The sequence below is a fragment of the Henckelia pumila genome, chromosome 4 (genome assembly GCF_033568475.1).
Source record: "Henckelia pumila isolate YLH828 chromosome 4, ASM3356847v2, whole genome shotgun sequence".
NCBI lineage: Eukaryota > Viridiplantae > Streptophyta > Magnoliopsida > Lamiales > Gesneriaceae > Henckelia > Henckelia pumila.
The window spans coordinates 6,207,288-6,233,124 of NC_133123.1; the positions used below are offsets into that span (position 1 = coordinate 6,207,288).

Consider the following 25,837-nt stretch of genomic DNA (forward strand, 5'->3'; position numbering starts at 1 on the left):
TTTAAAAAACTATCACACCAATTCTTCTGAAATTCTCACTCAAATCATTGTTATACATTTCATTATTCATATATATATATATCATATCATATCACTTGATCACCAATATTATATATATATGCCTAAAAAAATGTGTAACAAATAGTTTGTTTTCTTCTAATTTTTCACGTGCATGCCTATTTCTCAAAGGAAAAACTAATTAATCCTTCTCTTACATTAATATTATATTTTTACGTTAGCTGTTGAGCTAGCTAGCATACCATATGCATTATTATATTCTTCCGCCATATTATTTAAACCCCATCAGCCATAGCCATTGAACTCACAAGCTTAAACACTCTGTCTGCAACTGTTTTGAGTTAAATATATATATACACGTAAAATCAATAATCCTAGCTAGCTAATGGGTACAGAGCTCAAACCTACATGGGACCAACTTCTGGGGAGCGGTGACTGGGAGGGACTTGTGGAGCCACTGCACCCGGACCTCCAAAACATAATCCTCCGCTGCGGCAACTTCAGCCAAGCAACCCTGGACGCCTTCAACAACGACAAAGACTCCAAGTACGTCGGCAGCAGCAGATATGGCAAAGAAGGTTTTTTTGACAAAGTGGTGCTTGACTCGGCTTCTGATTATGAGGTTAAAGCTTTTCTGTATTCCGCCTCTGATCTCGGCCCTCTGTCGGTGTTTGTAAACCACCCGGTGGCCGGTTCTTGGGACTTGTATTCCAACTTCATCGGCTTCATTGCTGTCACCACCGATGATGTTAGCAAGGCCTTGGGACGCCGCGAAATCTACGTCGCATGGCGTGGTACTGTCACAGGCATGGAGTGGCTCAATGACCTTGATATTGGGTATAAATTACATTAAATTAGGCTCCATTTATATATATATATATATATATAGCCAAAGTTTAGTCCAGTGCTATTTTTTAATGTTCATGCATGGTTAATATATATATATATATATCACAAAATTAATTATCTTGTGCTATTTTTAATTTAATGTTTTGTTTTTTGCATGTTTGTTGTTACACCTGCAGCCTTGCGTCTGCCAAAGAATTGGTACCTACTGAACTTGACCCAAGAAAGGTGCCTAAAATCATGAATGGTTGGCTAAACATCTACCATTCCAAAAATTCAGATTCGAAATTCGTCGGATTATCTCCAAGAGAACAGCTGCAGAAACATATCGACAAACTGATAAACAACGACTATAAGGAAAACTTGAGCATTATAGTGACAGGGCATAGTCTTGGCGCTAGTTTAGCAACATTATCTGCTTTCGATCTGGTCGAAAATGTGATTAATAAAGATATCCGGGTTGCGGCCATCTGCTCTGCTAGTCCTCATGTGGGGGATCAGGTTTTCGTGGACAGAGTGAAAAGTTATCCAAATCTGAAAGTTTTTCGCACCTTCAACGCACATGATGCAGTTCCTTCGGTTCCACAAACATTTTTATTAGAGTACAAAGCCGTTGGAGTAGAGCTGATAGTTGATAACAAGATATCTCCATATCTGAAGGACGACGTGTTGAAGGCGCATGATTTGCCGGGGGTGATGCACGTGGTGGCGGGTTATAAGGGGAAGGACAAGCCATTTGAATTGATCGAGGGATGGAGCTACGCATTGGCGAATAAGGATAGCGACTTTCTCAAGGAGGAATATTTGATCCCAGCCAGTTGGTGGGTGGAGAAGAACAAAGGGATGGTTCGCGATCCTCAAAAAGGATGGATCTTGGTTCAGGATGAGCCGGTACCGGAAACCTAGCTTCAAAGATTAGGACCAAAGAATATATATATATATATGTGTGTGTGTGTGTGATCGGGGCTGATTGTAATATTTTGTGAGAAATAAGGTGCATGCATATTTTTCATGCATGGCGCCATTGTCTGCATGGCTGGCCTATTTGATGGTGTGTGTGCTCTTAATTTGGCTTGTACCTCTGTGTGCGCTTTGGTTTGACATATATGAATAAAATGCATCGTCTGTTATTTCACTTTCACTAAATGAACATGGGTTCCCTTTTCTTATCGGACAAAGTTCATGCAATTCCATTTCTTATTGTTTTTTTGCATAATTTGAATTCAAGAAACATAAAAACTTCAAATTTGCTAACACCATATCCAATGCATTACATTATCTTAATTAATGTACGTAACACTAACTTCAAAATAATGTAATTCTTATGCCAAATACAACACTCATCTTCAACCCATTAACTCTAAATTTTACACTAGAAAGAATATTCTCAGAATATTATCTATTATTTTATTCACAACAACTAATTTATTATACAAAATATTTTTAAAAACAATAATTAAAATATCAGTAATATCTAAAATAATAATTTCTATATATAAATATTAATGAATTAAAAAATTTAATTAAATATATTTTCAGAATTATTTTAAAAATTTTAAAATATTTTATTTTATTTATTTAAATATTTAAACTTATTATTAATTTTACGAATTTTAATTTTATTATTTAAATAATTAAAGAATTAATTAGAAACAAAAAAAAAGAAAAAAAAAAGATAGCGTAAAGCTGCAGTGTTGCACCATAACACTGTAGCTTTGCTCCAACCTGACGCTGAAAATAGCACTGAGTTGGAGCAAAAAATGCAACACCAATTTGGTGTAATACACCAAGTTGGTGTTGCATTGGAGATGCTTTAAGGTGTTTGACCTAATTTATGTTAAACAAAGTATATTAATATTAACATCATGAGTCTTGAACAATTTAGGTTTTTGTGGGAAAAAATCTTTTTACTTTATTGACAATCAAATAAAATTAAAAAATTTCGTATTTCAATATGTGACGTTGGGGGCTGAGGAGGCGGGGAGTGAACGCCGATGCCAAGAGATTTCATGGACAATGAGCGGCTCCTAGTAGGCTTCTAGACGGAGGGAGACATGAATGAACCGATCCCGTGCCGAAATGAAAGGAATTCTGAGACTGTCAAACCCGGACATGTTATATAACAAATGAGGCAAGTGCCTCAGGCCCAAAAAATTTTGGGGCACCAAAATCTTTTAAAAAAATTATTAATATGATAGTTCATGAGCCCATTTTAAATAAGCCCATAAATAATAGTTGATAAGCCCTCTCTTAATTTTTTTCCAAAGAAAAAAAAGCCCTATCTTAGTTAGTTAATTTTAAACGTTATAATTAAGAAGAAAATGAATCGGCAGATTCAACATCACCGTGAGGGAGAAAAAATCTGCAGAGTTCAGATTGAACAAAATTTCACATTCAAATATTCGAGCGAGGAGAGAGAAAACAGAGCAATTGAGGTAAGAAAAATCTCTTCTCATTCCACCGCTCAAGCATATTTAGATTTTGGGTTTTCAGAATAATGAATTTCTTCTTTTTGTACGTTTGCTTGCGTGACTCATCAGTCATCACTCGTGATAAATTTTTTTTAAGCTTACTTTATTTAGAAGGAATCTAGTTTAGAGTGATAATTGCATTGGTTAAATACTTTTGGATTGAACTCTTCCTACGAGAAACTTTTCTTCAAATTTTCCAAATTAAAGTTAATCAAAACTTATCTTCGATAAACTATGTCGCAAAAAATACTAAATGTGTTAGTTATGTTATCTATCAAGAAAAAAATTGTTGAGAAAGTAGATTATGCAAACTTAATTAATAGTACTTTCGCTTCAAAAACTACCTATATTCAAGTAACTATGTACTGTTCGAAATATGAATTTTATATTTTATTTGGATCTTTTTTTTTAGTATTTGCTTATAACATATTGTTTTTGATGATTTATTTTTTCAAAATTTTATTTCTAAAATTCATGTTACAAATACTATTATTTCTATATGAATATTAAGCTTTGAGGGCACCATTTTTGGTGCTCGCCTCAGACCTCAAAATCTCAGGTCCGGCACTGGAGACTGTGTAGGCATGAGACTGCATAGTTGAAGAGGGCTTAAAAGATTTCATATGTACTATTTATATCAAGAAGGTGCATCTTCTTTTCGGGAGCTCATCATATAAGAACTCCAAAGTTAAGCATGCTTGACTTGGGATAATTTTAGGATGACTGACCCTCTGTGAAGTTTCTCAGGGTGAGTATGAGTGAGGACATAAACACACTGAAAAGAATCGTCTTGATATAGTGGGTCATCACAAATAGGATCAGTGCCGACCTCTCTTAGTACGGTATGGTTCGGGGACGAACCAGACGGAAGATGGTGGGCATGTGACGCCCGGGGCTGAGGAGGCAGGGAATGATCGCCGGTGCCAAGAGGTTGCATGGACAATGAGCCGCCCCTGGTAGGCTAGCTTCTAGGCGGAGGGAGATATGAATGAACCGATCCCGTACCCGAATGAGAGAGATTCTAAGACTATGTAGGTATGAGACTGCATAGTTGAGGAGAGCTTAAAAGATTTTATATGTACTATTCATATAAAGAAGATGCATCTTCTTTTTGGGAGCTTATAATATAAGAACTCCAAAGTTAAGCGTTCTTGACTTGAGACAATTTCTTGACTTGGGGCAATTTTATGATGGATGACCCTCTGAGAAGTTTTTCAAAGTGTGTGTGAGTGAAGATATAAGCACACTGGAAAGAATCATCTTGATACAGTGGTCGTTACACAATCTTTTACAAATTAAGTTTTTTTTTGTGAAAAAGTTAATTTAACTTCATCTCAAAGAAATTAACAAATTTTAGAATTTCAAATATTATCATATTAAGATTTTCATTGGAAAAATCTTTATAATTCATTAACAAACAAATAAAAAGAATTTTGAAATTTCAATCTTCTTGTAAACTGAATACTTATCTAATAATATAGCATGCACATAATTTGATAATTTTGACATCATCATAATAAGTAATTTTACAAAAAACATCATTATCAAATATCTCAAGTATATATAAACAAATGATAAAATTGACTGTATACATTGTAAAACTTTGACATGTATTCACACTTTTATAATACTAGTAAAAGTCACGTGTTTTGCGCGTGAAAATAATTTTTATTATCGATAAACGTTGTTAAATAAATGAGTTGAGATGAGAAGAGATAAACATGCAAATAGTTAATAATCTTCATGATTTTTAGTAAATATTAAATTCAATATAATATGATATTTATAACATGTATTATAAAATGAGTGCGAAGAATCTTTGTTTAAAGATTTTATATGTTAAAAGTACAACTGAATTTATAGACATTTTATTTATCTTTGAGCTTTAGCAATTTCAGAAGTCCGTTTCCGCACTCTACCAGTAAACTACTGCATTTCTATCAAGAACGAGATTTGCCTGTCAAACTGCTAAAACCAGAACCAGGCCCGAGAAGAAGAAGAAATTTGATAGTGTTCATTCACCCCCTTCCCCTCTAAACACTCCATCCGGTGCTACAATTGGTATAAGAGCCAAGATCATGAGTTCGATTTCCATTGATTGCAAGAAGTGCAATTATTGAGAGAGAGATTGTTGAGGTGCAATAATTGTCTCTGCTTGGTAGAACGATAGAACTATAATGCTTGGACTGCTGTGCAGTTTAAAAAATTTGAGTTGCACCATTAATACCAGCTATAATTTTTGATAAAGCGGCAAGCGTTCGATCCCACGCATCCCAATCAAATCACAAGAATACTCATTTTTTATTGGGAAAATTGCAAATTTAGTCCTGTATGTTTGTCACTTTGCGATTTTGGTCCTTTATGTTTTCACATTTCAGTTTTAGTCCTGTATGTTTCGATTTTTGGCAATTTCGGTCCTTTTTCTTCGAAAATGCTGACGTGGCACTGTACACGTCAGCTCCACATCAGCATTGAATTTGTGCCACGTCAGCGCCACATCAGAAAAAGGACTAAAATTGCCAAAAAAATAAAGATAGCGGACTAAAACTGCAATCTGAAAATATAAAGGACCAAAATCGCAAAGTGACAAACATACAGGACCAAAAAAGCAATTTTCCCTTTTTATTTCATAAAAACATATTTTATTGAATTTGTAACCTATCTAGCTAGCTATCCTATAATCCACATATTTTTATAGCAATGGAAATTGAATAAAAATAGTTGTGTGTGGCTCGTGAGGCTTATGTCCAAAATATATTCAAAGTTTTTTCATGTTAATAACATCCTTGACACATTTTGAGCCGTATATATCAAACTAGATAGAATTTGATTAACTTTATTCACGATGTGAAAATCCGTAGTTGTATCTCTCCGGAGTCACAATCATTTTTTATTTATTTATTATATATTTATAGGGATGTGCCAAATTCGAATTAGTCACACCACTATCTAAACCGGATCATGTTTTATTTATTTATTATTTTTAAAAAATATCTTCTTGGACGTTAGGACGTCCATATTTGAAGTAGGGGTCAGCTTTTATGTTCACTACATGGAAGTGATGGATCAACTGACTATACATTCTTAAAAAAAAATTAAAATTAGCTTTTTCCAAAATCTTTATAAAATATTTAAATTTATTTAACGACAAATATGTGTTTGATCAACTATTTTATTAAAAAATTTATATGAAAAATAATGTGTTCTGATTTTCATCATGATAAAAGGATTTTTTTAATACATTAACTTGTCTCTTTTTTAGTTTTGACTCATTAATTTTTCAAATTTTGCTTTTGATAAATTAAGTTTTAATTTTCGGATATTGGTCCAATCGCTGACTTTAATTGAGAGGGAAAAAATCTTTAAGTTGCGATTACAATGAACTATATAGGACGAGAACAAATATAAATTGAAATTTGGGAAATGAATTTTTAAGTCTCTCTTCTTGTATTCGCTGCATGCTTACCCTCTATTTCCTATATTTTTTGTTTTGTTTTGTAATTTTAATCATTTTTCCATCAGAAACATATGTGTCCCCAAATATATCACCATCATGTTTGCATCTCATCCATGCCACATCAACATCGTGTAGAAATATGACTAAATTATAAAAATAAATAAAGATATGAGACTAAAATTATAATTAGATACAACAAAAGACCAAAAATTTGTGGGAAAATCAACAACCAAAATTACAAAATTTCCTTTCGTTAAACACATCCATATACGTTTGCATATATAACATGATAAATCTCATTAAAACAATATTTAAATAAATTCTAGCTAATTAATTATTTTAAATTAACAAAATTGGATTTATATATGCTAAAATCGTGAGTGCAAGAAATTATATGATCTCAATGAAAGTATAAAAATTATTTTTTCGGGCTCACACCGAGCTCAATCTTTTGAACTCAAATTCATAACTTCACACGTTTTTCGGTAGTCTCCGCGAGAGCTTATTTAAGTGTTTTGTAATTTTTACATATAATTTCTGAATAATTTTTTGTCAGTTTCTATTTTCAACTCCATTTGGATTTGGGAACCGACAAATTAGTCGGTTACTAATTAAACGATATATGGATCAAATTTAACCGTGACATTATTTTTTCCCCATCAAATTAGGTGGAGGGAACGTATCATTCATTGCGCACACAGCACAAGTCAAAATCGTATTCCTACTTGAGAAATTCGAAGGGGTACCTTTCTGCAGTTTCTTTGGTTATGATTAGGCCACATCCAATTTTCATGTGGGCCCATATAAAAATTGTGGGCAACATAGTGAGGGCCACATAAAAATTGGCCAATCATAGCCAAAGAAAGACCGAGAGATATTACTCTTTCGATAGATAACACTTGGTCAGAGGTTAGAAGTTCGATTACTAGTTTTTACCAACACTTTTTTAGATTGGTTTGTCGCATATGACTTATCTAGTACGGTTTACCTGACTAGCGTGGTCTGCAGACTATTGCGTTAATCCGAGAATTTACCCAGTGTGCACCAAAAGATAGCGGCTGCGGGTTCCCACGTCATAAAAATAAAATAAAATAATCTCATCACGATCTCATATAAATTTTTGTGATAAATGATATTGAGCCCGTCTCATCACGAATCTATAAGAAACGTTTTACAGGCTCCAAACCATTTCAAAATTCAATCTCAATGACGGTCGAAGTTCAAATATTATGCTCGAATTAATATGATACGTGCAATTTCTTTTTATTAAATAAACTTTCAAACTAAACCAACTGATTATGGAAAATCGTCAATGAGCTCTTAGTCTAATGTCCAAAGGTGAGGCCTTGAAACCAATTGGTCTCAGGGTCAATTTTCGCCGATTGCGGGTATTTTTTCTAATTTATTTAGATAGATTTAAGTAGTTTCTTTGTCCGATATAATCAAGTCTCGGGTTAATGCTCAAGTATCTTTAAAATATTAATAAAGATATGATAAGATTTTTTTATCATATCATCAATACTATCTCTCGGAGAGAAGTGACGAAGAGTGAAATGAGGAGAAACTTTGAAGTGGTTGACTTTATATTTTAGAGCATGTGAGACAATATTCTGGTTGCTTGTAATTTTATTTGAGCGTTCGTGACAGAGTGAACTTACAATTTACATGGTGCCAAGAATGTCGGGCTTTTAGGGTGGCCACGAGTGGTGTTGGCTTACATATTGCCGAATTGGTTGGGCTTTTGAGGGAGACCACGAATGACGTGGGCTTACACATTGCCGAACTGATCAAGCTTTTGAGGGAGGCCATGAGTGGCGTGAGTTTACATGTAATTGTCAAGCTATGTTGGGCTTATAAAGTGTCAAGTCATAGATTGGGGCTTTAGTACTAGATTGCATGCCCGATATTGTAAAATAGGGTCTTACTGCGAGATTGCATTTTCGATATCGTAAAAGGGCTTTACTGCGATATTGCATGCACGAGATCTGTAAAAGGATCCAAACAAAAAATACAAGGCAATAGAAGTCCAACAAGTTTGATCATAAGAAAACAAACATAGAACTTTAATACTAGGAGAGTTTTTAGAAAAGATAATAAATTTTAAAAATAAAAACTTCGATAATTTAATGTCAAGATAAGAGTATTTGAAATACTTATCTCTCATTTTTTGGATGACATGAATTTGGATGTATAACAAGATAACATCTTCTATTCTTTGCTCAAAGAATCGACTTGATGTAGTAATAGAAAATGATCTCCACCATAAAAAATGAGCCAGTGTGACATTAAACATCATTTCAATATCAGATTAGGGATGACAATGGATCGTGTTTAAACACAGCTCTGCATTCAACTCGACCTGGCGGGACGTGATCTAGACCCTGTCAAGCGAATCCACATGCGGGCCCGGGGCGGGTCCCGAGTTTGGCCGGACCACCCGTCCCGGACCCGCTCCGCCAAAAATATATATTAATATATAAATATAAAATATATATGTATATATATTAATAATATATAATTATATTTTTTATATTAAATAATCAATATTTTATCCATAATTTGAGTTTATAATATTTTTGGATTGAAATTATTTTAATATATTATGATATTTTTAATATGAAAATGTATTATTAAAATTTTTCTTATGGTATTAATTATTAATTAAATAAAAAATGATACATTTTAACTTGTGAGAATAATTTTTGTCCTAAATATTATTAAACAAATTTGAAAAATAAATTTAATGATGTTTTGTTAATTTTTTAACTTATTAAATTTTTTTATTTAATAAAATTTAAATTATATAAAATTTGACGAGTCCAACGAATCTAACTCAGATTGACACCGTCGAGTTCACGGATCCAAAGAAAAGCGGGGCGTGTCCCGGATTTGCCCGAACCCGCCCTTTTGCCATTATTATATCAGATCATATGATAACGACTAGAATAGCCCACATATAAACAGGGGCGGCCCTCCAACGGTGGAGCCCAAATTTGTTTTAAAAAAATTATTATACATAATTACATATATATTATAAATATTAAATATTATGTATTAATGTTGTTTGATTAATTATTATTATTTTATAATAGTTATTAAAAAAATTGAAGAATACTTAGGCATCGTCAACAACGAAGTTATCATCAAAACTGATATGTTCAATTTTCGCTTCGTTCATCACCTCTCAGTTTGGTGTCGTTCGTCGTCAACGATCACTTTTCATCGCCTCTCCTTGATCATCGACGTTCTTAGCCTTGAGCTTTATAGCTTGATGTTCGACCAATTTCTTCTCGACATCTGTGTGCGTTAAAAATTTAACTTATGGCTCGTTCAATTTAATTTTGATTTAATGTTAGATTTTAATATTTATATTTAAATTTTGAGTTTTGATGATTCAATGTAATTTTTTTTGGATAATTTCATAATTATATTCACAAAATATGAAGATAATTTTGTATAGCTCGATTATATTTGATTTTTAAATGGGAATTGGTAGCGCTAAGTCGTATCACGCCCAAATTACCCAACTTAAATCAGATAACAAAATATGCAGTAGTGTGAGTAGGGATCGTTTCCACGAGGAAAGTGAAATTTAAATAGTGTTCTTAAAATACTGAAAATAATAAAAGTGGATTTTTTTGGATTTTACTAACTACTATGCAAGAATTAAAATAAGAAAGATCAATAAACTAACGAGACTTGGTATCGGTCGACTACACCCTTAAAATTATTCATTCGATCACCGATTCCCTAAAAATAATTAATTCACATTGAATATTCATCATTGGAAATTTAATTCCCGTTTCACCTTAATTTTAGTTATTAACTAGACACCAGCGTTTTAAGTTAACCCTTACCCCATAAATTAACCCAATATCAGAGATTAGATTTAAATCCACGATAGCATTCAAATGAGTAAAATTGATGAATCTAGATAACACAAATACCAGCGATTGTATTTAATCTAGTCAATTGTTGTTCCTACGATTTAACAAATTCAACAACAGAAAATATTAATCATAGTTGCTTCACAAATTAGATGGTTCAAACAATTACGGATTTTTATTCTAATTGAGCAATAGATTGTATAGAAAAATCCTAAGGTGATCAATCCTAAAATCTCACATACAAGCATGACAATCAATCCAAAACAACTCTTGATACGCAATTTGAAATTAAACAATAGAAAACTGAACCTCACAAATAAAATAACTCAAGGGTTCGTCTTCCTCAACCAAGTACTAAACTAAAAAAGAATTAAATCTAAGAAATGAGAGATAAAACCTAGCCGCCAGGAGTGAAACGACCCTAACTCTATAATTAATAAATAAATATGCGGATTTTTTTTTTATATACTCACTAAATAAAATATGCACATATATGCCCATACATACATGCACAGAATAAAAAGATTTAAAATAAATAAATAAATAACTTAAATAAAAATTGCATTCTTTAAATAAAATAAATATCTGAGTCAAACATTTAATTAAAAATACTGCATAAATAAAATGATAAAATTTGCATGCACTGACAACATTCAATAAAATATTCAAAACTCACAACCACTGAAAAATAATATAAAATGTGTAACATGCTGACATAATAAAAAACATGCAATGTGACTCAGACATCTATCACGGTCATGGGGATCACTGCCAGCCTGCTCATACGTCCTCGCCTCCGGTGGGTACTACATCCTCCTCTACGTACTCACCTGCACCATACCAGTGTAGTGAGCCTAGAGGCCCAACATGCTAACATAACAAGGGTTTAAAATAATTTAAATCAATTTACTACTGATACATAACATATACATAAATGAGCATGCTAAAAAAAATATCATAACATATCATAACTTAAATTAACTTAAATAACATAATACATAAATATTGTTGAACAAATTATTTTCTAACATCGCATGGTTGTATCCGTAGTGTAACCTTAAATCATACATTAAATACTGATCAGCGTGGAAACCAACGTACATGGCGGTGACGAATCACCTCTCAAATTGGCAGTAAACTGCCCTTCAATAGTTCACATATGGGGACGAATCCCCCTTAAATCTCAAATTGTCACACTAATTCAACTTCCAACATAAAATATTTTCTTATTGTTCAACCTTAAACATTTAATCATACATAAAATTATTTCATGAATGCATGTACTTAAATAAAATGTGTGTCCTTCATATATATTTAATTAAATTTCATACTAACATATACATATTAAAATAACTTCAATGCATAAAAATAATTAAATATATAATCAGGACACATGCAATTTCTCATGGATTGTACTGCACTGCTGGCCCTAACACTCAAGCCCATTTACTTAAATTTGGCCCATTAACATACTTAAGCCCAATAAAATTGTTCTAAGCCCAAATAAAATTAATTAAAGTCCCATAACACAATTCTGGCCCAATGGGCCCAAAAGCCCAAAGACTGGCCCAATAACTTTCACGGGCCCTAAAGCCCATGAAAATTATTGGACTCACTTAATTAAATCAATTTAAGCCCAAATAATTGAAATCAACCCAAAATAATTAAATGGAGCCCAATAAAATTTTAAGATTTAATTAGGCCCATTAAACCTTTAATTAAACTTAAAACTTAAAAACAAAAATACCCGAGCCCAACTAACTCAACCCGGATCTGGACCCAACTAACTTGACCCAAGACTTGATTGACCCGACCCGAACCTAACCACCTGACCCGGACCCTTCAAACCCTAAAACCCGAACTGCCCTACCCCTTCCCTAATCTGTCCGCCCGCGAGCAGCAGCCCTTCTAGGGCTGCTGCCGCCGTGCTCCGGCCGCCCCTGGCCGGAGCTTCGCCGCCCAGACGTAGCCCACGTCTGGGCGGTCCTAACCTGGTCACAACCCCGACCCCATGCAGCCCCAAGCACAGCAGCCGAAGCCTCTTCCAACGAACCCTACACTGCACTCACCCATGACCGATCTGCACCAGCTGGGTTCCTGGGCTCGTTTGGCTCGATCCACTCGAGCCTAGGCAACCCTCAACCATCCTAAACCCCTTCGACCAGCAGTGTACATCACATGGCTAAAGAAAAAAACGATGAACAAACATTAAATCAAGCATGAAAAGTGTCTCAAGCCATCGATCCAATAGTTTTCTGAAAATTTCTTTGAAGAACATCGATGCACACGCACACACCCGTACATACACTAGTACAATACGAAAAATAGAGAAGGGATCATGCCTTTCACCGAAAAACGAAGAGAAAACGAGCGTGAGACGATTCCGGGACGACGAACGACGAACACACCTTCGAAGCTTAAAGAAAAATCGAGCTATGGAGTCTTGGGGATGTCTGGAACGTGACAATGGAGGCTGAAGAGGATGGAGACGGCTAAGGGTTTCGGCCGAATGGGTTAGGGTAGATTAGGTTAAGTTTTTAATAAAATAGGTTTTTAGGAAATTAAAATATTATTAAGGGTTGTTAAAATATATAAAATATAATAAATAAAAACTCTAATTAATAAGTAAAAATCTGATAAAAGTTAAAAATCCCGAAATTATTATTTAAAGAAATTTTAAGGATAATTAAAAGTCATTAAAATGGCTAAATTTGGATAAAAATAGACTCCTCAAATTATATAAAATTAAATACTAAAAATTTTGAGGTAATAAAACTCAAAATAATATTTTTGGGCTCTAAAATGCTCATGGAATAATTTGACTAGAAAGTTGTCATTTCGTCCGTCCACGGTCCCGTCTACGCGATTAAAACAATTAAAATACTAAAAATTGTAAAAGCATTAATTATGGGTTAAATGCTTAAAAATAAATTAAACCATGCACAAATAATTCACATAATTATTTAACCCATAAATCTAAAATTTAAATAATTAAATATCCTAATTATGCATGCGGATTTACGTATTTAAAATACCGGGTGTTACAAGGAGAGTTCTTCCACGTTCTAAGCCTCCCAATCTGATGATTGATGTGTAAAAATCGGAATCGAGACCTAATAAAAGTCTAGAGTCTAAAATAAAAGAGTTCCCAAAAATAAAAATTCTTTCCGAACAGACCCGCTTGATCGATCGGTAAAGATTGACCGATCGAGCGAGCTAAAATTATCCAGCTACTGTCTTCATACTTTTTTGGCCGCTCGATTGGTAAAGTTTAACCGATCGAGCGAGCTCACTTTTTTCCAGCGCACAATGTTTTTGAAAATTTCATATCTCGAGATCTTGCCGTTGGATTGAGCTGAAATTTGGACAACAGCTTCAAAACATCTTGAATTTCATTCTGAACAGGGTAGATCGGATTTGGAGCTCACTAAAATTAAAAATGATTTTTTGATTATTGCTGCTCCGTAATTTATTCTTGCGCAATAGCTTTTCCATCTTTTCCTCTCAAATGCATCTACCTTTTGATCATTATCCTTTTTCTCCTAAATCCAAACAAAAACAATAATTAGAAACTATAAAATTAATTAAAGCAATGCAAATTCTCCTAATCATATCAATTTAACCCAAATAACCATAATAAACTATCACCACATCAAACTCCCCCATACTTAAACCTTGCTCGCCCTCGAGCAACACAAAACCAAGAATAAATTTGAGCTCATGATCCATAATGAAGAATAACCATGATTTACACATTTGTGCCTCAGGAATTAACTCAATGCATGATCAAGAAAGGCGCTAAAATTCTAACAACGGAACAAGTTCAATATCTAGACATTTCAACTACAGATATAGCCCCGAACGTGTGTGTATGTGTATGGTCATTAGCAAGTGTCATGCACACTCCATAGATCCATTCAATGCAAAACCCCACAATAGCTCAAGTTGAAAACCAACACACACATAAGCTCACTTGCACACACTTCTCCACTATCTAACCACTTACAAATACAAATCAAGTAGGACTTTATTAGCTTGTAACGTGGCCTAGGTATTGGCTTATGAAGTGAAAAGTAAGGATATAACAAATAAGAGAGTATGAAAATATGCACAATAAAAAACTTCTCTCTTCTTCTTTCTCATTTTTTTCCTCTTTTATACCTTGATTTCATACCTTGATCGCTCTTTTTTTTTTTCATGCTCCATTGTGCGACATATATGTATATATATATATATATATATATATATATATATATATTTTCAAGGTAAATCTCAAAATTTTTTCATGCACCGATTTTCTTGATAACAACTCAAGAATAGATAAATCATGATAATCACAATGCATATAACAAACACATCATACTCCCTTCAAAGGTATGGATTAAATATCATATTTAAGCTCATTAGGGTAGTTGATAGGCTAGCCAAATAATGTCGAATGAGGTTTAAAAATATTCCAAGAATATTCTATTCTTTTCAATTAAGCTCAAAAGGGACACTAAGGATAAAATTTATTTACATGGTAGGCTCGAAAGGCTCAAACGAATCAAAGATCGCCTATATCATTTTCATATTCGCTCGCAATCTAGATTTACGCCTCAAAGAATGTGTAGTTAAGTTCTGACATGCACTAGCCACTTCCTAAGACTATCACAAAGCTCACACGACCTTCACTATGTCATATACAATTCACAAGCCATGACACATGCGTGTTCAAAAATATTCAACAACCATATCAAAGTTTAATTTGCATTGGACATCAAAGTATTCCAAAGTTAGCAAATCATCTATTTTTAAAAGCATGAATGTCATCAATTAGATATCATCATGAGCTAGTGATTTTCAACAGTCAAATTCATCACAAACTATGAACTCTAAAAAAAATTTAATTTTTTTTTTCAAAAATCGGCTAAATTCTCTCAATGACTGGCTAAGTCTCACCCCCATACTTCAAATCTTACATTGTCCCCAATGTAAGAAAAAATGCAAAACAAAAAAAAAATAAATACTAAAAATAAAAAAAAATACTCCCCTTGGGTTGCCTCCCAAGCAGTGCTTGATTTTCAGTCTTCAGCTTAACCCTCAAAAGCACTCCTCAAAGAGCGGCTGACGCCCAAAGTAAGTGTTATATGACACCACAAGTGGGTCTTTGTTCCATGTGCCCTCAAGCTTGGCTAGATGTAAACATTTAAAGCTCGTCACCGCAGCAACACTCCATAGCGACTGGTAAATATGGGAAGAGAACATTTCGGTGGGCTCTTGGAAGCCAACATCTTTTGAAACTGGTACTGATGGACAAGAAGGATTTTGGGGATGTGTGTATGATAATACTATCAATGAGCTCAAATCGATAGAATCTTGAATTACGTCATCCTCAAACTCGAGTGGCAAAATATTTCCATCATCCCCTATTTCTTCCATAACATCTTTCGACTGCGGTTCAATAAGAAGAGAAGACTCAAACGCCTCTAAATCTTCAGTATGATTTGATTTGCACTCCCAATCCTGGTTCTCTGAGTCATCATCATCGAACCAAATCGGATTGGCCACTGCTTGAGTATCTTGATCCACTTCATGTTCTCGGTGTTCATGGACGATTGATCTCTTGATATTCTCCATTTGCTCCACAAGGTGACACCTAGAATTTTTTAAATCTTCTATAGCTTCCTCAGTTGATGCCACAAGCTTGCTCATAATATCCTCTAGCGTATGTAAGACCAATTTAGAACAAATTCCCTCCTCCTTTTGAAGCCCGAATGGTTGGTCTGTAAAATCTGGGTGTGTAAGATCCCAATACCGGTAATAGTCAAATTTTGCCATATCATCCAACAGATGCATCAAACTATCATCATCTCAGCAAAATAATGAACTACCGGCTGCGAAAGCTCCTTCAATTACCCATCTTCTTGTCACTGCATCCAAACCATCAAGAAAAAATGTAAGGAGAGAACAATTAGAAAAATCATGAAACCGAAAGATGGTCGCTAAATCCTTGAATCTCTCCCATGCTGCGTAGTGTGAGTAGGGATCGTTCCCACGAGGAAAGTGAAATTTTAGTGTTCTTAAAATACTGAAAATAATAAAAGTGGATTTTTTGGATTTTACTAACTACTATGCAAGAATTAAAATAATAAAGATCAATAAACTAACGAGACTTGGTATCGGTCGGCTACACCCTTGAAATTATTCATTCGATCATCGATTCCCTAAAATAATTAATTCACATTGAATATTCATAATTGGAAATTTAATTCCTGTTTCACCTTAATTTTAGTTAACTAGACACCACCGTTCTAAGTTAACCCTTACCCCATAAATTAACCCAATACCAGCGATTAGATTTAAATTCACGGTAGCATTCAAATGAGTAAAACTGATGAATCTAGACAACACAAATACCAGCGATTGTATTTAATCTAGTCAATTGTTGTTCCTACGATTTAACAAATTCAACAGCAGAAAATATTAATCATAGTTGCTTCACAAATTAGATGGTTCAAACAATTACGGATTTGAATTCTAATTTAGTAATAGATTGTATAGCAAAATCCTAAGGTGATCAATCTTAAAATCTCACATACAAGCATGACAATCAATCCAAAACAACTCTTGATACGTAATTTGAAATTAAACAATAGAAAACTGAATCTCACAAATAAAATAACTCAAGGGTTTGTCTTCCTCAACCAAGTACTAAACTAAGAAAGAATTAAATCTAAGAAAAGAGAGATAAAACCTAGCCGCTAGGAGAGTTATTCCACGTTCTAAGCCTCCCAATCTGATGACTGATGTGTAAAAATCGGAATCGAGACCTAATAAAAGTCTAAAATCTAAAATAAAAGAGTTCCCAAAAATAAAAATTCTTCCCGAACAGACCTGCTCGCTCGATCGGTAAAGATTTACCAATCGAGCGAGCTAAAATTATCCAGCTACTGTCTTCATACTTTTTTGGCCGCTCGATCGGTAAAGTTTAACCGATCGAGCGAGCTCACTTTTTTTCCAGCACGCAACATTTTTTAAAATTTCATATATCGAGATCTAGCCGTTGGATTGAGCTGAAATTTGGACATAAGCTTCAAAAATCTTGAATTTCATTCTGAACAGTGAAGATCGGATTTGAAGCTCTCTAAAATTAAAAATTATTTTTTGATCATTGCTGCTCCGTAATTCATTCGTGCGCAATAGCTTTTCCATCTTTTCCTCTCAAATGCATCTAGCTTTTGCTCATTATCCTTCTTCTCCTAAATCCAACCAAAAAAAATAATTAGGAACTATAAAATGAATTAAAGCAATGCAAATTCTCATAATCATATCAATTTAACCTAAATAACCATAATAAATTATCACCACATCAGGAATTAATATTTACACTCCATTTTGTGTTACTTACATTTAACTTGATATGTATAAATTGAAGTGAAAATAAAAATTTGAGTGTAAATATCAAATTTTTTAAAAAAACTAATGTAATAAAAAAACTTTTATTTTAATCTACGTCCTAAGTCTCATTTTCTTTAGGACCATCTCTAGATATATATCGTATCATAAATTTTGAAAACAACAATCAAAATATAGTATATAGATAAAATCGAAGAGAAAACAATAACTCAAATCTTAATAAATGAAACTAAACAAAAACCAATAATTCAATATATCTCATAATCATATTCCTCACACAACAAATAATTGGTCCCCTTAATTAGGAGCATGGCCCCTTGCTTTCCTTCCACGTTGATAACATGCATGTCTATTATTCAACGTACGTCCCAAAGCTCAAACGAAAAGCCAACATGCATCTCTCTCATCATTTAATCCCCTCCAACCATAAGTTATTGACAGATGCGCGCTACCTTAGGGAGTTAGGCCAGAATTGGTAGCTTTGATAACTAATGATTGATAACATAATCATTCATTATCTTGAGTCGAAGATATATGAATATTAAATTTTTTTAAGCAAATGGCTGTCATGATTGTGAACTTAAATAAAAATTGAAGCTTGGAACTCTTGATAAGAAAAAATACGAATGTAAAGAAGATGACAAAAAGTACGGAAAAAATATAACTTTTGTTTTTGTTTTTTTGTTTTTGTTTTGTTCAGCGAAGGAAATAGAGGAGCCCCGTGAAAAGAAAGTTTAGACTTTAGAATAAAGAGGAAACCCAATACAAAGAACTCCCGAGTCCCGTCGCTTCCGCCCATAGGGTCGGCTCGTTTCGTCACATAATTTAAGTGGATTGGATTGAAATTTTTTCAACCCAAATAAAGGTGAGCCTGGAGAAAAAAAATTACTTTATGGTAATATATGTATTTTTTTTATTGAAAGTTGTGAATTTTTTTTGTATTAATTACTTTATATAAAATTTACATGTGTGAAATCAATAATTAAAAACTTTATTAATATGTTTCTATTAGTATTTATTTATGAAATAAAATTTATAATTAATTATAAAGATTTTATTTATTTATTTTTATTTGTAGTGAGCAACTCGTGGGCCGATCATGAATTGACCTGTCTGATGACTTTAATTTCCATGGAGTTTTCCAGAGAATTGGTACTGCTCAAATTGTGAGAAATTTAACTGAGAGTTTAACGTGGCAGAGAAGAAGACACATGAGGAGAGATGATGAGAAGAAACGATCGTGGGTAAAATTGTCAATTCAATTGTAAATATATTTTTTATCTCACATATAATAAATTATATCAAACATCGTATAATTTATTATATTACGTGATGGGTTATGACCTAATTTAATTTTTTACCGGTCCGAGTCCAATGACTTGGGTGTCATATTATTTATTTGGACACTTTATCAATACCCATAAATTCCTAAAAGCCCATAAGAGACTCAAACCCATGAAACTCTCCGAATATCTATAAATAACTCAAATCCTCTCATTATTAAGGTACACACTCTATAGTCACATGATCTAGTTCTCTAGAACTTTTATTGGACAAATACTGACTTGAGCGTCGGAGTGTCTTCGCCGGGTAACCCCCGACGCCACTCACTTTGCTTTGTGTTGCAGGTAACAACCCACAAAGTTCGGTCTTTGGAATGGTTCAAGTATTAATCCGACTATCTAGATCTTCACAATTTACCCAGATTTTCTCCAATCGGGTAAATATCAATTTTTTGCTACATCATCTTGGCGTCGTCTGTGGGAACTTGTTCACTGCATCATTAAGAATGCATACTCCATTACAAACAAATCAAGGAAATAATCGCAATGGAGACCCACCTCCAATCTCCAAACCACCGTCTGGATTTAGTTTCACGCAGGAAACTTTGACAGCCTTAATGGAAGGAACAGCCGCGTGCGCAGTGACTGAAGCGGTCGCTCAGTTCACGACATCCCGTCAATGCCGAAGCACCGACAAAAGAGCTCATAAAATAGGGTCATCATCTCGTGACCCTGATAAAGAAGACCCAAAGAAAACTAAGTCTAAAGTTAATGATAAAGATCCTGAGGGGACCAATAAAAATACAACTCATAAAAAGGGTGAAACAAGTGCTCACACAATTCACGACGTCTTTTACGAAGACAAAACCACTAATCCAACCCGGAGATATGGATCTCACACATATGTAACGAGAGAGAATTCGTTGGAAATCTTGCTTATACGTTGGAGCCCGTTCACTAATGTCATTCTATCTGAAACATTGCCTAAGGGAGTCAAAATCTCCAACCTACCTGAGTTCGATGGAAGTAGTGATTCTAAAGATCATATTGACAAAGTCTACGCGAAAGCAGATTTGTATGACATCACAAATGCGAATTACTGCAAGATATTTCGAACAACATTATCAGGACGAGCTCTAACATGGTTCAATAACCTGCCGTCCGAATCCATTGCCAGTTTGGAGCAACTCATCTAGCGCTTCATTCAACAATTCTCAATTAACAAGAAATATCCGAAAACAATAGCATACTTATTCACAATTGTTCAGAAAGAAGAGGAAAGTTTGAGAGACTATGTCAAGATATTTACTCATGCGGTTGATGAAGTCCCACACGTGAACCAAGATATGTTATCTAGAATAATGCATCAGAACTTGCGTCTTGGAAAGTTCAAGGAATCTATAGCAGGAAAATCCTCGAACACCTTGGAGGAGCTGTTGTCTATAGCCGAAAAATACATCCGCATAGAGGAAACTGATGAATTGCACTCCTCGGGAAAAAGAAAATGAGACAAAAAATACGATGAAATATAACGCAGGACAAAAAGTCATGATAATCTAAAGAAACTCTATACTCATAGAGCAAACACCTGCAAGCTAAAATAATTTCTTGTCGCTAATTTATTTGCTCTGCAGATCAAAACTTTTTTTTAATTCTCTTTTATTTTAAGTTTAATAATAAACTTACGTTGATTTGTTTACTTTTCTATTTAATTTTATAAAAAGGAACCCAGCTCCGTCAACAAATGCTTAACTCATACGTCATGACCCATGCAATCATTAAGGCTACTCATCCATCAGAGGCTTGGCCAGCCCTGTAGGACTACCTAAGTCACGATGCTGTAAGAGGTCAAGACGACAAAAATATATTCCCGGGATACCTCACCACCTAGCAAATAGAGTGGGTTCAAAACTTCTTCATGAGACAAAATCTTGGGAACTTGATCCATTCCTAAGTATTTATCCATTCCTAATACTTCTTCATACTTCTTCATGTTAAGCACTACAAGCGCTACAAAAAGTCATAGCGACTATAAAAATTCATCAAGTCATAGTGAATATAAATAATTAATCAAGTCATAGAGACTATAAAAAATTTTCAAAACAAGTCATATCGACTATAAATTTTTTTTTCAGAAGAAGTCATATCGAATATAAAAAAAAATTTCAAAAAAAGTCATAGCGACTATAAATAATGCATGAAATCATAGCGACTATAAATTTTTTTTTAGAAGAAGTCATAGCGACTATAAAAGTTTTTTACGAGAAGTCAGCTCGAATATAAACAATTAAAAAAAATCATAGCGACTATACACAATTCAAACAATTCATAGCGACTATAAAAAATTTTACAGAAAAAGTCATAGTGACTATAAATAATTTATCAAGTCGTAGTGACTATAAAAACAAATTATTATTAAGTCATGATGACTGTGGGGACCTCGGGTGCAAATCTCAAATCATAACATACAATCGATGTTTATCTAAATCGGGGCAACAAACCAAGATGCAACAATTTTTTTTAGGGAAGGGCACGCGGGCGCGCCCCTGTCTTGGGCCATGGCACCATGGTGCCATGGTTAGGCGCGGGCGCGCCTTCTATGCTGCATGGGCGCGCCGCGCCTTCGGGTCCTCTTCTTGTCCAGCTGAAAAATGAAGGTTTTGCCCTTGTTTTGATCCCTAAACATCATCTAACATTAATATCATGATTCCAACATCAAATATGAATAGAAACATGTAATACAATAAGTGGTGTAAGGATTCAAAACAACACCATTGATTAACACATCTCATGCCAAGAAATTTAACATAGTTCTTGTTATTCAAACCAAGCATCTAGTCTTGCTAAGTTCATACAAACTTTTAGCTAAAATTTACACATAACGTTCTTGACAGCAGCTTCTACAATTCTAACCCGAAGTCACCACATCTAACTCGATCTTGTTCTTTCACGGTTGTCTCTGACTTGTTCCTGTCCCACCTATTGCCATGCACACACACATACAAATCAATAGCCGGATATCTCCGGTGAAAATATAATTCCAGTATAAAAAAACATAATCATGCATTTGAATAAAGGTACACATCTTGTAAAGCAACAACAATATCATGTTGAATCTCTAATATCAAATATAAAGCAATGCATGAATTCAAAATCGGTTTTCAAATTTGGTATCGGTTCTTTTTGGGATCCCAGGGAAGAATAACACAACAAGTCTCCCACCAACACTCCCATTCGAGGTGACGTTGAGTTCTTATTCCCGGACTTTGGCCCACTGTATCAAGATTCTCGCAATAGGGATACGTCAATCGCTAAAACTCCTCGATACAAGTCCAAACATCATCTATCTCTTGGCAAATCATCCATCAAAATCTCAATAGGAAATTGGCTCAATATGAATGCATCAAAGTCTAGAAGCATAAGAATAAAGGCCAACCAAATGCAAGCTAAATGAAGCAAGCAATCATCTATACAATCAAAAGCAATTAAGAATATAGTATGTGGTTTTAGAAAGGGCACTCAATAGAGTCATATTGAGTGTTCAAAGCCTTTTACTCTAAGGTTGTCTTATACCTTCTTATCTTGGTTTCAAAGCTCTTCAATCTTCACAAGCTGCAGCATAATCATAGTAGCCCGTATCCAAAATTAATGATTAATGAGTAATTAATCATGCGATCATGTTTAGATTAAGTAATACATGATTAAGAAGATTCCAAAATGGATTAACAGAGTACAGAAATGGATCCGGAACACTTAAAAATAGCCCGGAAGGTTCCAAGACTTAGGCAGGATCGGAGGCTCTGAACGTAGGATCGGATGGTCCGAAGTAGCTGAGTTCGGATGGCCTGTTGCAGTTAGGATAGGCGGAGTTCGGACGCTCCGAACTAGGATCGGACGGTCCGATCTTCCTCAGAAAAGATAATATAAGGAAACTATTTGTTGAGTTTGGACGATCCAAAGTCCAGGATCGGACGGTCCGAACAGTGATCCGGCCAGGTGTCCGAAGAAGTGACGTCGTGGATGGCGTAATATCGAGGTCGGATGATCCGAAGTTCCGATTGGACGGTCTGAAGTTCTTTCAGGTGACAATTTTCACGCATGCAGAGTTTGGACGGTCCGAAGGCAGGTTCGGACGGTCCGAACCCTCGTCTATAAAATGAGGCCGAGGAACTCATTTCACAATCGCATTGATTTCCTCTCCTTCGCTCGCGTGGCTCTATTTTAGGGCTTTGGATACTCTTATGTTAGAGTTGGAGTAGGAAATATATTTTTAGCATAGTCAGACGGTGTCTGACATAGTAGCAGAGCAGTGCTCGTATAGTAGAGCCGTGCTCGAGGCCGTGGAGCTGCAGCAGGGGTGTGCCCCTATTGCGGGATAGACGCCATCAATGGGCTGACGATGCACGTAGGTATAACTATGATCTCCTTAAATTATTTAGGAGTATGCAATAGCTTAGTTAATGTCTTTAAAGCTTATTAGATAATGCATGGATATTTGCATTGTAGAGTTGATAATAGGCTTGGAACCTAGAGTGAGTGCCTGTAGTAAGGTACGTAAGTACTGACTGAGATTGCCATCGGATATGCATGCTTATATGTTGCATTATGTGTTTGCATGTTATTATTGTTATGTGGCATGTGCATATAATCTTGTGCCTGTACATCTTTTGAGATGAGCCAGTTAGGGTTGCTTAGCCCTGTTTGGACGCTTTGATATCGAGTACCCTTAGGTACTGATATCTAGAGGACTTCGTGGTCCGCTTATGAAATTCGGGAGTGAGTGGTCGGGCACAGTGGTTAGCGACCCCGTTGTGACGAGCTCATGTCCCAGGCGCCAGTCTGAGCAGTTGTATTAAGTTATCCCTGATATGGATACCCTGTCATTTGCATGCATCATATTTATATGTTTATCCGTGCTTTCGTATTGAGATTAGAGCTCACGTATAGTATTTTTTGTGTATCTGGACACCCCATTCGACGAGGCAGGTGTAGGTTCAGGGTTGAGCACCAGGAGCTTGGAGTAGCCAGTGACCTTGAAGACAGCAGGATTAGCTGTAGGTTTATACCCATAGGATTATTTGTAATTCGATTGGGTTGTATATTGGTTTAATTAATCGATTGTATTCCACCGGTCTGTTTTTATTTAAGTCTTCCGCAGTAATTTATTTAATGCATGCTTAATTATGCTCTTAACTCTGATTATGTAGTGGATCCGGGTCGGGTCACTACATTTATTGGTATCAGAGCTGCATGCAAGAGACTTGAGATATAGTATTGAGACTTTTTGGTTATCCTTGTAGGATTGATGAGACCTTTAAAGAGATGATGATGAGGCGATTAGATTGCCCGAAGACTATCATCATCGGCAGAAATTTTAAATATTTGACTTATGGGATTCCGGTAAATGCGGACAGGAGCGATGGATCGTGTCCGAGCTTTCAAAACTTCTACTCATATAGATCCTAGCTTTGGATCGAGTATCGGATGCCAAAGGCAGTGCCAGAGGATTGGTTGGGACATACTTGATGTTTGCATCTGTACAGTCCATACCATGATGACACTACTCTAAAGATTCTCCAGTCGTAGTTGGAGAGATTGTCAGATAGACCTTCACCAGGGGATGCCTCAAGTGTCTAAGGCATGACTGGATGTGAACGTAAGATCATTAAATTCATGCAGGACATGATTTTATCTGTATTATTGTATCGATGCTTTCGGTAGGCACACGAAAAACTTCATATTCAAAAGCATGATATGAATACAAGAAGAATGCTGACGGTAGATCGTGAGCAGAAGAGGTCGACCGACAGGCACTGATGCAGAGCATAGCTGGTTAGCGAGCACGGATCATTTCTCCGGATGTCTTTGCAGAAGGACGTGTAAAGAGATTTGGTCAGGAGTATACTTGCATTGATGCGTATGTCAATTAGAAGCTTCATGCTCAAGAAACGAAGACGAATGCGATGATTTTAAATACTGTATTGTTATAGTTGTAAACAGTATTTATGGGGACCTCGGGTTGCTAATCTCGTCTTAGGGCAATTAACGATTAATAAACAATTAATCATGTATTTAAAAGAATACTCAAACCAAACAAATTTTTTTTTTTTTAAAATCTTGCACCTCGCTCGATCGGTAAAATCCTACCGATCGAGCGGGCAAGAGATCTCATCCCTCGGGTCTGAGCAATTCATGGCCTCGCTCGATCGGTCAAATCTTACCGATCGAGCGAGCAAGAAAATTGAAGTTTCTGTTCAAGAAAAATAGGCCTCGCTCGATCGGTGAAATCCTACCGATCGAGCGGCCACTCTGCCCAGAAAATCTGCAGAAAAGTTTTGTGCTGTCAAAACTTGAGCATTCAATCTAAATCACCTCAAAACAATACAGAACATAGTTGAATATATTAAAGAACATGCATAGAATGATAGTACTAAACATGAAGCATAAATCCATGCCTTTATTACATCAAACTAATAA

General features: G+C 35.0%; 1 protein-coding gene across 1 annotated transcript; it reads left to right on the forward strand.

Moving 5' to 3' along the window:
• The first annotated feature begins 347 nt into the window (after nt 1–347).
• LOC140867317 (phospholipase A1-IIdelta-like) lies at nt 348–1,975 on the forward strand. The gene is made up of 2 exons (XM_073272395.1): nt 348–855; nt 1,044–1,975. The coding sequence occupies exons 1-2, from the start codon at nt 404–406 to the stop codon at nt 1,768–1,770; spliced, it is 1,179 nt and encodes a 392-aa protein (XP_073128496.1). The 5' UTR covers nt 348–403; the 3' UTR covers nt 1,771–1,975.
• Nucleotides 1,976–25,837: the final 23,862 nt, after the last annotated feature.